We start from the raw sequence: 15,471 nt of genomic DNA on the forward strand, positions 1-15,471 counted from the left end.
TCTCACTAGGGCTCTGTACAACTGCAAAAGGACCTCTTTGCTCTTATACTCAAATCCTCTTGTTATGAAGGTCAACATGCCATTAGTTTTCTTCACTGCATGCTTACTTTCAGTGACTGGTGTACAAGGACACCCAGGTCTCGTTAAACTTCCCGTTTTTTTCTACCATTCGGGTAATTTTTCCTACCATTCAGGCAATAATCCACCTTCTTGTTCTTGCCATCAAAGTGGATAACCTCACATTTATCCACATTATACTGCATCTGCCATGCATCTGCCCACTCCCCCAACCTGTCCAAGTCACCCTGCATCCTCATAGCATCCTCTTCACAGTTCACACTGCCACCCAGCTTTGTGTCATCTGCAAATTTGCTAATGTTACTTTTCATTCCTTCATCTAAATCATTTTATATTTTAAATAGCTGCGGTCCCAGCACCGAGCCTTGTGGTACCCCACTAGTCACTGCCTGTCATTCTGAAAGGGACCCGTTAATTCCTACTCTTTGTTTCCTGTCTGCCAACCAATTTTCTATCCATGTCAATACTCTACCCCCAAATACCATGTGCCCTAATTTTGCCCACTAATCTCCTGTGTGAGATCTTATCAAAGGCTTTTTGAAAGTCCAGGTACACTACATCCACTGACTCTACTTCATCCATTTTACTTGTCACATCCTCAAAAAATTTCAGAAGATTAATCAAGCATGATTTCCCCTTCGTAAATCCATGCTGACTCGGACCGATCCTGTTACTGCCATCCAAATGTGCCGCTAATATATCTTTAATTATGACTCCAGCATCTTCCCCACCATCGATGTCAGGCTAACTGGTTTATAATTCTCTGTTTTCTCTCTCCCTCCTTTCTTAAAAAGTGGGATAACATTAGCTACCTTTCAATCCACAGGAACGGATCCTGAATCTATAGAACATTGGAAAATGATCACCAATGCGTCCACGATTTCTAGAGCCACCTCCTTGAGTACCCTGGGATGCAGACCATCAGGCCCTGGGGATTTATCAGCCTTCAGTCCCATCAGTCTACCCAACACCCTTCTCCTGACTAATGTGAATTTCCTTCAGTTCCTCCGTCACCCCAGATCCTCTGTCTCCTCGTACCTCGGGGAGATTGGTTCCATCTTCACTAAGGAAGACACAAACAAAGTACCTGTTCAACTCGTCTGCCATTTCCTTGTTCCCATAATGAATTCACCTGTTTCTGTCTTCAAGGGACCCAAATTTGCCTTAACTAATCTTTTCCGCTTCACATAGTTATCTTCTGTGTTCTTTAAGCGTCCCAATCCTCTGGCTTCCCGCTCATCTTTGCTGTGTTATACGTCTTTTATTTTAGTTTTATACTGTCCTTGACTTCCCATGTCAGCCACGGTTGCCTTTTGCTCCCCTTAGAATCTTTCTTCCTTTTTGGAATGAAATGATCCTGCATCATCTGGATTATTCCCAGAAATTCCTGCCATTGCTGTTGCACTGTTATCCCTTCTAGGGTCCCTTTCCAGTCAACTTTAGCCAGCTCCTCCCTCATGCCTCCATAGTCCCCTTTGCTCACCTGTAATACAAACACTTCTGATTTTACCTTCTCCCTCTCAAATTGCAGATTAAAATGTGTCATATTATGGTCGCTACCTCCTAATGGTTCCTTTACCTTAAATTCCCTTATCAAATCCGGTGCATTACACAACACTAAATCCAGAATTGCCTTCTCCCTGGTCTGCTCCAGTACAAACTGCTCTAAGAATCCATCTCTGAGGCACTCGACAAACTCCCTTTCTTGGGGTCCAGTACCAACCTGATTTTCCCGGTCTACCTGCATATTGAAATCTCCCATAACCACCATAGCATTACCTTTGTTACATGCTAATTTTAACTCCTGATGCAACTTGCACCCTATATCCAGGTTACTGTTTGGGGGCCTGTAGATAAGTCCCATAGGTGTACAAAATCATGAGAGGAATAGATTGGGTAGACCCACAGTTTCTTGCCAAGATCAAAGGAATCAAGAACTGGAGAACATAGGTTTAAGGTGAAGGGGGAAAGATTTAATAGGATCCTGAGTGGTACCATTTCTTCCCCACACAAAGGGTGGTGGTTGTATGGAACGAGCTGCCAGAGGAGGTAGGTGCTATCGCAACGTTTAAGAAACGTTGCATGGATAGGACAGGTTTAGAGGGATATGGGGCAAACACAGGCAGGTGTGACTAGTGTAGATGGGACATGTTAGTCAGTGTCAGCTAGTTGGGCCGAAGGGCCAGTTTCCACACTTCATCACTCTATATCTTTCCCTTCTCACCTTAAACCTATCAGGGTACATTTTACACCTGTGACCTCTGTTTCTCTGGGCAAGAGACTCGGCATTTATCTGATCTATTCCTCTCATGATTTTGTCTGCAGGGAGGTGGGACGAGTGTAGATGGGACATGTTGTTCGGTGTGGGCAAGTTAGGCCGATGGGCCTGTGTCCATGCTGTATCACTCTAGGCCTAAAATGAGTGTACAAGTCCATATACAGATGAAGCATAGATAGGTTGAATAGTAAGTTTACGAAGACACACATGTCCGTGGATTTGGGAACAGGAAAGAGGCGGTCAAAGAATACCGTGGGATATAGGTCAGCGACAGACAATGGTGGAGAAGTGGCAGATGGAGTTTTATCTGAGAAGTGTAATGTATTACACTTTGGGAGGTCAAATGTACGAGGAAAGAATACAGTTAATGGCAGGCACCTTAACATCAGTCTGAAGAAGGGTCTCAACCCGAAACGTCACCCAATCCTACCCTCCAACATTTTGGGTCGACCTTCAATTTAAACCAGCACCTGCTCTTCTTTCCGTCACACCTTAACATCATTGATGTACAGAGGGATCTTTACGTCTAATTCACAGAAAGCAGCAAGGCAGCCAGAGTGGTAAAGGCAGCACGACAAAATACATCCGAGTGTTTCCTAACCAGAAGCCTTGGATGAACCAGGAGATCCGCATTCTTCTGAAGACCACATCCCGGGTATTTAGGTCTGGTTACGCAGAGGTCTACACGAAGTCCAGATACGACCTTGACAAGGCCATTAAAAAGGCCAAAAGGGACTTCAGCTCCAAGCTGGAGGATGGGGCAGATGTTCGGCAACTGTGGCAGGGCTTGAATGCCGTCACCTCCTACAAGGCAAAATCAGGAGGCAGCTCAAGCGACAGCGAAGCATCACTCCCTGACGAGCTCAATGCGTTCTACACATGCCTTGATAGGGAGAACACTGATGTGCCTTCCCGAGCCCCCATTCACCCTGACGGTATTACAGTCACAGTCACAGAGGCCGACATCAGAAGATCTTTCAGGGGGTTGAACCCTCGGAAAGCGCCTGGACCTGATGGTATATCCGGTCGTGTTCTCAAAACCTGTGCGGACCAACTGGCTGGAGTTTTTTACGGACATTTTCAACATCTCATCAATGAGGTCTGAGGTTCCCACCTGCTTTAAGAGGGCATCAATAATACCGGTGCCCAAGAAGAGTAAGGTGACGTGCCTCAACGACTATCGACCAGTGGCACTAACGTCTGTGGTGATGAAGTGCTTTGGGAGGTTGGTTATGGTGGATAATGTGATCCACCATATACAGTATCAGCCATGATCATATTGAATGGCGGTGCTGGCTCGAAGGGCCGAATGGCCTACTCCTGCACCTATTTCTACGTTTCTATGATATCAACTCCTACCTCGACAAGAACCTCGACGCACTACAGTTCTCCTACCGTCACAACAGGTCAACGGAGGATGTGATCTCACTGGCTCTCCACTCCGCATTGGACCACTTGGACAATAAAAACACTTACATCAGGCTGTTGTTTATAGATTACAGCTCGGTGTTCAATACCATCATCCCCTCCAAGCTGGTTACCAGGAAGAGTCTGTGTACCACGTGTACTTGGAGTGCGTGAGGCTGCAGCCACTGTTTGAATACCTAAAGGGGCTGCTCCTTGCCTTCTGGCTGCATTTTTCACCCACCATCCTCATCTTTGGACACCCTGTGCGTAGGGGAGAGGGTAGGGCTGAAGATGTCCTGGTTGGGTTGCTCCTGGGCCTGGCCAAGCTGGCCATCCGCGAGTCACGGCGCCAGACCGTGGAGGGCTCCACCCGGGCCAGCTGCCTGCCCCTTTTCCGGGGTTACGTCCGTGCCCGGGTGGGATTAGAAAGGGAATACGCCCTGTCTGTGGGCACCCTGAGGGAGTTCCGGGACCGCTGGGCTCCGCAGGGTGTTGAATGTATCCTCAATAAGGATTGTAACATAGTTGTATAATAGTTTATTATGGATATATGTTTGTATTGTATTTATGGTGGTGGGTTCTGGCTTGTTTTATTGTAGTGTAAATATTATTTTTTAATAATTGAATACTTTTTGATTAAAATTAAAAAAAAAAAAAAAAGCTGGTTACCAAGCTCACAAAACTGCGTCTCTCTGCACATCCCTCTGCAATTGGATCCCCAACTTCCTCAACCACAAACCATAGTGTTTGAATTGGCAGAAACACTTCTTCCTCGTTAACAATCAGTACGGGAGCACCTCAAGGCTGCGTGCTCAGCCCCCTGCTCTACTCACTCTACACTCATGACTGTGTAGCCGGACATAGTGCGAACTCCATCTCCAAGTTCGCCGACGACACCACCGTTGTTGGATGATTACAGATGGTGGTGAGTCAGAGTATAGAAGTGAGATTGACCGATTGACCAAATGGTGCCAGCACAACAACCTGGCTCTCAATATCAGTAAAACCAATGAACAGATCGTGGACTTTGGAAGAGGAAGGATGAGGACCCACAATCCTGTTTATATCAATGGGACGATGGTGGAGAGAGTCAAAAACTTCAAATTCCTGGGCGTGCATATTTTCGAAGTTCTTTCCTGGACCCAGCACACTGATGCAATTATAAAGAGACCACATCAATGCCTCTACTTCCTGAGAAGATTACGGAGAGTCGGTTTGTCTGAGAGGATTCTCGTCAACTTCTACAGGTGCACAGTAGAGAGCATACTGACTGGTTGGTTGGCCTGGTTCGGCAACTTGAACGTCCAAGAGCGGAAAAGACTGCAAAATGTTGTGACCACTGCCCAGTCCATCACCGGCTCTGACCTCCCCACCATTGACGGGATCTATCGAAGTCGCTGCCTCAAAAAGGCAGCCAACATTATCAGAGACCCACACCATCCTGGCCACACACTCATATCATGACTGCCATCAGGAAGAAGGTACAGGAGCCTGAAAACTGTGAAGTCCAGGTTCAGGAACAGCTTCTTCCCTACAGCCATCAGGCTATTAAACACTACAACCTCAAATATGCTCTGAACTTCAATAGACTATTATTATTATTATTATTATTATTATTATTGCACTACTATTCTTTGTTTTTTGAGTATGTGGGTAAGTATGTGTTTATATATGTGGTGTGTGTGTGTGAGTGAGTGTGTGAGTGAGTGAGTGAATGGGTGTATACATGTGAATAAGTGTATATATAACACCCCAAACTTTTTTTCCTCTCTTGTTTATCATATTATTTAGTGTACTATGTTTATATATTCTGTTGTGCTGCAACGGGAAGGAATTTCATTATTCCATCTGGGACATTTGACAATAAAACACTCTTGACTCTTGAATACAAGAGTTAGTGAGTCATGTTGCAACTTTATAAAACTTTGGGAAGTTTGCTGCATTTTTAGTATTGGGTGTAGTTCTAGTCACCCCATTATAGGAAGAATGTGGAGACTTTGGAGAGGACGCAGAAAAAATGTATCAGGGTGCAGCCTGCATTAGAGTATTAACTATAAGGAGAACTTGAACATACTTGGATTGTTTTTCCTGAAGTATCAGAGTTGAGGGGTGACCTTAAGTTTAATTTAGAGATACAGCGCGGAAAAAGATCCTTCAATCCCCGCACACTAACATGATCCTACACACACGAGGAACAACTTACATTTGTACCAAGCCAATTAACCTACAAACCTGCACGTCTTTGGAGTGTGGGTGGAAACCGGAGCTCCCGGGCAAAACCCACGCAGGTCACGGGGAGAACGTACAAACTCTGTACCAACAGAGCGTTGTTTGCGGAGGGCGCTCAGCATCGCCAAGGACTGCTCTCACCCCAACCATGGACTGTTTACCCTCCTACCATCTGGGAGGCGCTACAGGTCTCTCCGTTGCCGAACCAGCAGGTCGAGGAACAGCTTCTTTCCGGCGGCTGTCACTCTACTAAACAACGTACCTCGGTGACTGCCAATCACCACCCCCCCCCCGGGACACTTATTATTATTTATTCAAATCATTTGCTATGTCGCTCTTCCAGGGAGATGCTAAATGCATTTTGTTGTCTCTGTACTGTACACTGACAATGACAATTGAAATTGAATCTGAATCTGAATCTGAATCTGAATCTGACAGTAGCCGTAATCAGGATCAAACCCAGGTCTCTGGCACTGTCGGGCAGCAACTCTAATGGTGCACCACTGTGCCACCCTATAACTCTGATAGCTTTTCACTGTGCCTAGGTACACGTGACAATAATAACTCTAAACCTATGACGATTCCATTACAGATTAGCAACACTGGGGTTAAATGCAACCAACCATTCAAAACTGGCTCGCACCCAATTGACAAATACAACCATGCATTCATGTAGAGTACGGATCATTTGAACCACTGACCATCAATGTGATCAGACATCCTTAAACAGCTATAAAGTAACATGTTGGCTTAGAAGGTTACCTCGAATCGCTGTTGAACAGCTCACCAGTTGCTGAAGTCATTTGTTTTTGGTGTTCTTCACTGGAGACAACACAAAAGCTGGAGGCAGTCACTGAAAGACTCGGGATTTGCGGGAATGGGTAGAAGTGTTCCAACATTAAGGCATCTGTCAAGCAAATCACATGTGCTTAAAAAATTGCCCCCTTACGTCAGTTCAATTGCATAGAAACACAATAAACAAAGGGCAGGGATAGGGCAGCAGTAGCGCAGCGGGTAGAGCTGCTGCCTCACAGCGCTAGAGATCTGGGTTCGATCCTTGACCTCAGGTACTGCCTGTGCGTGGAGTTTGCCCGTTCTCTCTGTGACCACGTGGGTTTCCTCCGGGTGCTCCAGTTTCCACCCACATCCCAAAGACGTGGCAGTTTGGACTGTAAATTGTCCCTAGTGTGTACAGAGTGGACGAGAAAGTGGGATAACACAGAACTACTGTGAACGGGTCATCGATGGTCGGTATAGACTCGATGGGCCGAAGGACCCATTTCCACGCTGTATCTCCAAACCAAACTAAGTTGGCTTGTTGAGTCTGCTCTGCCACTCAATGTGATCATGACTGACTACCTAAATGCAGAATGTGTTGGAGGGAACTGCAGATGCTGGTTTCCACCAAATATATAGACACTAAATGCTGGAGTAACTCAGCGGGACAGGCATCATCTCTGGAGAGAAGGAATGGGTGACACTTTGGGTCGAGGCCCTTCTCCAGGATGAAGAAAGGACTGGACCCGAAACGTCACCTGAAGAAGGGACTCGATCCGAAACGTCACCCATTTCTCCAGAGATGCTGCCTGTGCCGCTGAGTTACTCCGGCATTTTGTGTCTACTTAAAAACAGAAACCGCTTCGGGCTTCTCTCCCAACCTACGATGTCCTTTGATCTCTCTTGTCCCGAACAAAATATCCAATTCGCTCTTGAATACATCCAGTGATATGGCTTCAAGTGATTATTGTTGCAGAAAATCTCACAGCCTCACCTCTCTCGGGAGAACAAAATTGGCCTCATCTCAGTCTTAAATGACTTAATTATCCAGAGAAAGTGATCACTCCACTATCATGAACATCTCAATCCATCACGTCCTGTTAAATAATGTCTAAGTTTCTACAGCATCTTTTAGTTTTAATGTTAGAGATACAGGGTGGAAACCAGGTCCTTCAGCCCGCACCATAGAAACATAGAGAATAGGTGCAGGAGTAGGCCATTCGGCCCTTCGAGCCTGCACCGCCATTCAATATGATCATGGCTGATCATCCAACTCGGTATCCTGTTCCTGCCTTCTCTCCATACCCCCTGATCCCTTTAGCCACAAGGGCCACATCTAACTCCTTCTTAAATATAGCCAATGAACTGTGGCCTCAACTACCTTCTGTGGCAGAGAGTTCCAGAGGTTCACCACTCTCTGTGTGAAAAATGTTTTTCTCATCTCGGTCTTAAATGATTTATCCCTTATCCTTAAACTGTGACCGCTTGTTCTGGACTTCCCCAACATCGGGAACAATCTTCCTGCATCTAGCCTGTCCAACCCCTTAAGAATTTTGTGAGTTTCTATAAAATCCCCCCTCAATCTTCCAAATTCTAGTGAGCACAAGCAGCGATCATCCCGTACACTAGTCCTATCCTACACACTAGGGACAAGCTACAGAAGCCAATGAGCCTACAAACCTGCATGTCTTTGGAATGTGGGAAGAAACCGGAGCACCCGGAGAAAGCTCACATGGTCACAGGGGGATCATGCAAACTCCGCACAGACAGCACCTGTAGTCGGGATCTGTAGGCTGCAAGTCAGCAACTCTACCGCCATGCTGCCCGTCAATTAGAAACTTCCTCTCATTCTTTTAAGGTCTAGTGAACACAAGTGTGGGGTTTTGCACGTTCTCCCTGTGACCACGTGGGTTTCCTCCGGGCGCTCTGGTTTCCTCCAACATCCCGAAGACGTGTGTGTCTGGAGATTGTTGCCTCTGTAAATCTCCCCACGAGTGTCAGGAGTGGATGAGAAAGTGGGACAACAGGACCAAGTAGCATGGACTCGATGGGCCGAAGGGTCCGTTTCCATGCTGTGTATCTTTCAGTTGTCCAATGATGCGATGTTGTAGCTCATTTCTGAAGGTGTGATCTTCCCACATTAAAACACCTCCCTATTCCCAGTCCATGCGTACATACATAAAAACACCTGAATTCAAAAAAACTCCCTCCGACCACAGCTAAAAAATTGTCACCTGGACAAAGAAATCAATTCCCCTCCTGGGATGAATAAAGTTCTATCGTATCGTTGTCACGCTAGGGAAGAAAAATGTCGACACAAGCAACTGCAAGTGCTGGAATATTGAGCAATAAAAACACAAAGTGCTGGAGTAACTCAGCTTCTCCAGAGAACATGCTTTAGGCCGGGACACTTCTTCAGATTGCAGCAATCATCAATCCCCACACACTAACACTATCCCACATACTAGGGACAATTTACAGTTTTTTTGTAAACCCAGGTCTTTGGCGCTGTAAGGCAGCAACTCTACCGCTGTGCCACCGTGCCGTACATATGGATATGCAGGAATATAAATCATGTGCAGGCAGATAGGGTTGGCCTTGGCATCATGACCGGCACATACATTATGGGCCGAAGGGCCTGCTCTTGTGCTGTACCGTGCTACGTTCCATCCCAGGAGTTTGGTTGAATGCCATTGTCTCGACACCATTTCTCCACCCTCGACAACAATGCGTTTGTCAGCTCTCGGTGGAATCCTGAGGTATTTGATTCTTTCAAGGCATTTTCTCACTTCCAAAAAAACCAAGGGATGTTAACTCGAGGAAGTTGAAGAGGAAGTGCGATGAAAGTCGGTTAGAATGTGGGACACAGACCTTTGTTACGACAGAGTCGACACCACATTCACCACGAGACAGTTCGGTTCAATAGAGGAGAAAAAAAGGAAATGCAAAAGGTTCCTTCCGATGAACGTAGGATGTAACAAAGTTCTTCACGGTTTGGAGGAAAATGATGAGCGACAGTTCGGGTCAGGACCCTTCTTCCGACCCGAAACGCCACCCATCCTTTTTCTCCACCGATGCTGCCTGAGCTGTTGAGTTACTCCAGCACTTTGTGTCTATCTTCAGTGTATACCAGCACCTGTAGTTCCTTCCTACAGAATGGACAAAGGGTTGCGCGGAGGAATCTAGCAGTCAAGAGTGCACAAAGCTCAAGATGTTATGTTTAAGAAGGAACGGCAGATGCTGGAAAATCGAAGGTAGACAAAAATGCTGGAGAAACTCAGAGGGTGAGGCAGCATCTATGGAGCGAAGGAAATAGGCAACGTTTCGGGACAAGATGTGCAGGTGCATCTAATAGACAGGTATGGGGTTGAAATGCAGAAACAGGGAAGTATAGAGTATTGGAGAAGCTAATCCTGGAGTACTGCGTACAGTTTTCGTCTCAGTATTGTAAGAAAGGATACACAGTGAATAGAGAGAGAAGAGAAAAAAAAAGTGAGAGGTTGTTGGTTAGTTCCCTAAAATTGGAGAATTCAAGGTTTATATGTTTAAATTGAATATTCGGCTCAATAAGTTTTGGAATAGAGAATCATATAGTGTGGAAACAGGCCCTTCGGCCCAACTCGCACATACCAGCCCATATGTCCCATCCACACTAGTCCCACCTGCTTGCATTTGGCCCATATCCCTCTAAACCTGTCCTATCTATTTACCTGTCTAATTGTTTTTTTTTTAAACGCTGCAATAGTCTCTGCCTCGACTTCTTTGACCAGCAGCTCGTTCCACACACCCACCACCCTTTGTGGGAAAAAGTTACCCCTCAGATTCCTATTAAATCTTTTCCCCCCCCCCACTCAACTTAAACTCATGTCCTCTGGGTCTTACTTCCCCTACTCTGGGCAAGAGACTCTGTGCATCTACTCGATCTATTCCTCTCATGATTTTGTACACCTCTACAAGTTCACCCCTCATCCTCCTGCGCTTCAAGGATTAGAGATGCAGCCTGCTCAACCTCTCCCCATAGCTTAAGGATATAGCTATAACTCCCTATGACTATACGCTGTCCGACCCGCTGAGTTACTCCAGCTTTTTGTGTCCATCTGCAGGTTAAACCAGCGTCCTTCATACACCTACAGCTTAGGCCCTCAGAATAGGTGGCACAGTGCAGCAGTAGACCTACTGCCTTACAGTGCCAGTGAAAAAGTTCACTAAAAGATAGACAAAGTACAAATTCTTAAGTCCGTACAAAGCTTTAATTTAACGTCTGACGGGTGTGGACTGAGAGACTCAGACAACAGTTTCACGTCTGAATCTCCAGCAGCACACACCAAGAAATACCAGAACACACGAGTTTATATACCTACAGAAATAAAATCAAATGCATGATGTAATATACAAAAACCATCATCCACCTGCAAATATGGAGTTGTTTTTCTCTCTTTGCCAAAAGCCAGTCACCCCAATGGCATCCTCTGGGCCCCTTCTTATCTGATTAACCTCTTCAACTTACATAAAAAACCTTGCAAGAGAGCTGCAAACTTTTCACCTTAAGTTAAAAAAACCCTTGTCACAATGGAAGTTGTCCAAATCCCATCATGAATTACAATTGGCCTTTTACAACAGGAAAGCTTAAATATGACAACAATCAATTAATAACTAACTCTTTCACCAGAGACCCGGGTTCGATCCTGATCACGGGTGTTTACTTTAGTTTAGGGAAAAAGCACAGAAACAGGCCCCTCGTGCCACGCCGACCAGCGATCACCACGCATTAACACGATCCTACACCCACCAGGGTCAATTTTTACATTTACCAAGCCAATTAACCTACAAACCAGCACGTCTTTGAAATGTGGGCGGAAACCGAAGATCTCGGAGAAAACCCACACAGGTCACAGGGAGAACGTACAAACTCCGTGCAGACAGCACCTGTAATCGGGATCAAACCCGGGTCTCCGCATTCACTGTAAGGCAGCAACTCTACCGCTGTGCCACCGTGCTTGCCTTTACGGAGTTTGTACGTTATCAAGATTCAAGATTCAATTTATTTGTCATTTGGACCCCTTGAGGTCCAAACGAAATGCCGTTTCTGCAGCCATACATTACAAACAAATAGACCCAAGACACAACATAATTTACATAAACATCCATCACATTGCTGTGATGGAAGGCCAAAAAAAACTTATCTCTCCACTGCACTACCCCCCTCCCCTCAAAGTCAGAGTCAATGTCAAAGCCCCCGGCTGGCGATGGCGATTGTCCTGCGGCCATTAAAGCCACGCCGGGTGATGCAAGGTCGCACACTGGGTCTTGGTGTTAGAGCCCCCGGCGGGCGCTCGCAGAGTCCCGCGGCCATTCCAAGCCGCGCGGGGCGGTGCTGTGAGGCCTCGCTCCAGGAGCTCTTCAACCCCGCAACTCGGGCGGGAGAAGTCCCCGTGACCTGTGTAGGTTTTATCAGAGATCTTCGTTTTCCTCCCACATTCTAAAGCCGTGCAGGTTTGTAGGTTAGTTGGCTTGGTATAAATGTTTAAGAAAGAACTGCAGATGCTGGAAAAATCGAAGGTAGACAAAAATGCTGGAGAAACTCAACGGGCGAGGCAGCATCTATGGAGCGAAGGAATAGGTGACGTTTCGGGTCGAGACCATTCATCTGAGAATGGCTGATAAGGCTGAATTAAGTTAAAAATATAAGAAGATCTTAAATTGGTTCCTGGGCTAGCTTACAGCTTATATTTAGTCTCAAATGAGGCTTTTCTCCAGTAGATTGATTTCAATAAGAGGTACAGGTGCACAACCTTTTATCCGAAGTTCCAAATAACGAAAAGCTCCGAATAGCGACATTTTTTCGGTCCTTGAAAAAAGGTCCTTGAAGACGTTCACCGAGGGCGGCCCGCAGAGGTGACAGCGGAACCTCTGGTCGGTCCTCGAAGAAAGGGGAACTAAATCCCCATTCATAAAAGAGAAGGTGAGGGTATATTGCGCGGGAGGGTTAATAATTGACAATCTGCTGCTGCCTGCCCGTTGAGTTAAAAAGTTCCCACGGTAGACACGATACACAGTGTATCGTGAGTCTTGCGTGGGAACTTTTTAACTCAGCGGGCAGGGAGCAGCAGATTGTCGCTCCCTTCAGTTTCACCCCACCTACACCCCTCTGCTTCCCGGCCACGTGTGTGACCCCTTCCCTCCCCTCTCCAGCTCCCCGCCCATTGCACCGGCGCGGGGGCTTTGCACTGTCTTCACGTCGGAGCCATTGCCAGTCACCGGAGACGTCAGGACCAACGGGACACCGGCCCCCAGGCCCACTGCAAGCACGGAGATCCCAGAGACCCACAGCCAGCAGCAGCCCAGCCCCGCTCCAACTACAGAGGAACACGCTCCCCGTAGGGACAGAAGCTGATGGTGTGCAGGGTGCGTCTTGGTCTTGAGGTTGCGGATGAGGGGGCGCAGCTCGGGCTGTGACGTCTCCGGCCACCCCCCTGTACAGGAGCTGAGACTGGGAACTGTGGGGTTGTTTGCAGTTGCAGAGGGAGGGGGTAAGGGCGGTACAGTTCCCAGTCTCAGCTCCATTCCAGGGGGGTGACCGGAGACGTCAGGACCAACGGGACACCGACTGCAAGCACGGAGATCCCAGAGACTCACAGCCAGCAGCAACTCTAGCCCAGCCCCGCTCCAACTCCAGAGGAACCCGGGTTGCAGATGAGGGGGCGCAGCTCGGGCTGTGACGTCTCCGGCCACCCCCCTGTACAGGAGCTGAGACTGGGAACCAAAGATCCTATATCTTTGCTATAGGATCTTTGCTGGGAACTGTACCGCCCTTGCAGGTGAGCAGGAGAATGGGGTTGTTTGCAGTTGCAGAGGGAGGGGGCAAGGGCGGTACAGTTCCCAGTCTCAGCTCCATTCCAGGGGGGTGACCGGAGACGTCAGGACCAACGGGACACCGACTGCAAGCACGGAGATCCCGGAGACTCACAGCCAGCAGCAACTCTAGCCCAGCCCCGCTCCAACTCCAGAGGAACCCGGGTTGCGGATGAGGGGCCGCAGCTCGGGCTGTGGGCGAACTGCCACTTGTCGCCGTAGCGGCCCATCGGGGAGCGGATTCCTCTGGAGTTGGAGGGACAGGGAGACTCAGCGGCTTTTGAGAATGGTGGGCAATCACTTCCAAAGTTCTGCCCACACAGTCAGTACACCTCTCCTACACTTGTCTCCCGCACTAAGATCATCTCGCAGAGAATGATCCCAGCCTAACCCTCCCTATTCTCTCCTATTCTGCAAGAAAAAACTACATTGAAGACTCAAACTCGCGATTGAGTAACTGCCGGGATCGAGGCGCAAACTCGCGACCTTGCGGATATGAGCCGAGCACTCTACCACTACGCTAAAAATCTTCCATTCCGACATCCGAAAAATTCTGAATTACGAAAAGTGCCTGGTCCCAAGGCTTTCGGATAAAAGGTTGTGCACCTGTATTGACAAATGGCTGATGTCTTTGATATGTAAAATGCCTTGCACCAAATGTCCGATGTCTGTGAGGGGGGAAGTGACGAGAGAAGAAGATAGATTGATCTCACTAATAGGTATTGACAAATGGCCAATGTCTTTAATATGTAAGATATCTTGTACAAAATGCCTTTGATGTGATGCATTCTGTAGTAACCTTTATTTCCTGTACCTCTGACCATGACTAATGTTTGTGGAATGTGCTAAGGTGACAAAAAAACACTATATAATACGATGTAATTCTGTTGTTCGGGGAGGTGGAATGAGGACAGTGAAGTGTCTGTATTGCTCACTTGACTGAAGTTCCTGCCACCTCCATCGGGCGATAATAAGTACAGTTTTGAACTGGTCTACCAACGGTATTTTGAGTTGTCTGTTTATTAAGAAGCAAACCTGTTTGATTGTTATAAAAGTAACTTTTTCAGGGTCTCGTCTGAAGAAGGGTTTGGACCCGAAACGACGCCTATTCCTTCGCTCCCTAGATGCTTCCTCACCCGCTGAGTTTCTCCAGCATTTTTGCCTGGCTTGGTATGAATGTAAATTGTCCCTCGTGTGTGTGTGTGTGTGTGTAGGATATTGTTAAGGGGCTGTCCCACTTGGGCGACCTAATCTGCGAGTTTAGAAGAATGTCTTCGACCTTCAAACTCGCAGCATGGTCGACACGTGGTCCTCGGAGGTCCTATGAGGTCACTGGAACTCTCCCTTCATGCTCGAGGGAACTTCCCACATACTCGCGGCCTCAGCTAAGTTGCGGAAAATTTTTCAGCTTGTAAAATTTGGTCGGCATGGTTCTTTTGTACTCGTAGTGCAGTGGAGTGGGGTCGCTATTTAGTTACAGGCAGTCGAGGGCAGCAGTAGGCAATCTCCATCGCTGACCGGGTATTTTGATTGGCTCACTGGAGCTTTCAGGACCAAGGAAAACCAGCCGGTGGGTTAAATGTCCGCTAAATTTATTATAAGTTGTCTGGCATCTTAAAAGTGTCTCCTCTCTCCCCCCCCCCTTACGCACTGTACCGTTACTGCGCAGCCGTTTTACCTTCCTCTTCATCGATCGATCCAGCTCGGGGCTTTCCAGGCGAGTGCCCTCGAGCTTGACGGTCGAAGACACTCTTCTTAACTCGCCCAAGTGGGACAGCCCCTTTAGTGTACGGGGATCGCTGGTCGGCGCGGACATGGTGGGCCGAAGGGCCCTGTTTCCACGCTGTATC

At 47.4% G+C, this 15,471-nt stretch overlaps 1 protein-coding gene across 1 annotated transcript in view; it reads right to left on the bottom strand.

The window, feature by feature from the left end:
- Positions 1 to 15,471, bottom strand: part of LOC129707666 (inositol 1,4,5-triphosphate receptor associated 2-like) — a 143,662-nt gene that overhangs the window by 52,551 nt on the left and 75,640 nt on the right. The window contains exon 11 of the mRNA XM_055652824.1: positions 6,755 to 6,899. Coding sequence (XP_055508799.1) covers positions 6,755 to 6,899 — 145 coding nt within the window. The remainder of the gene's footprint in view (positions 1 to 6,754; positions 6,900 to 15,471) is intronic.

Source organism: Leucoraja erinacea, chromosome 22 (assembly GCF_028641065.1).
Source record: "Leucoraja erinacea ecotype New England chromosome 22, Leri_hhj_1, whole genome shotgun sequence".
Classification (NCBI taxonomy): Eukaryota; Metazoa; Chordata; class Chondrichthyes; order Rajiformes; family Rajidae; genus Leucoraja; species Leucoraja erinaceus.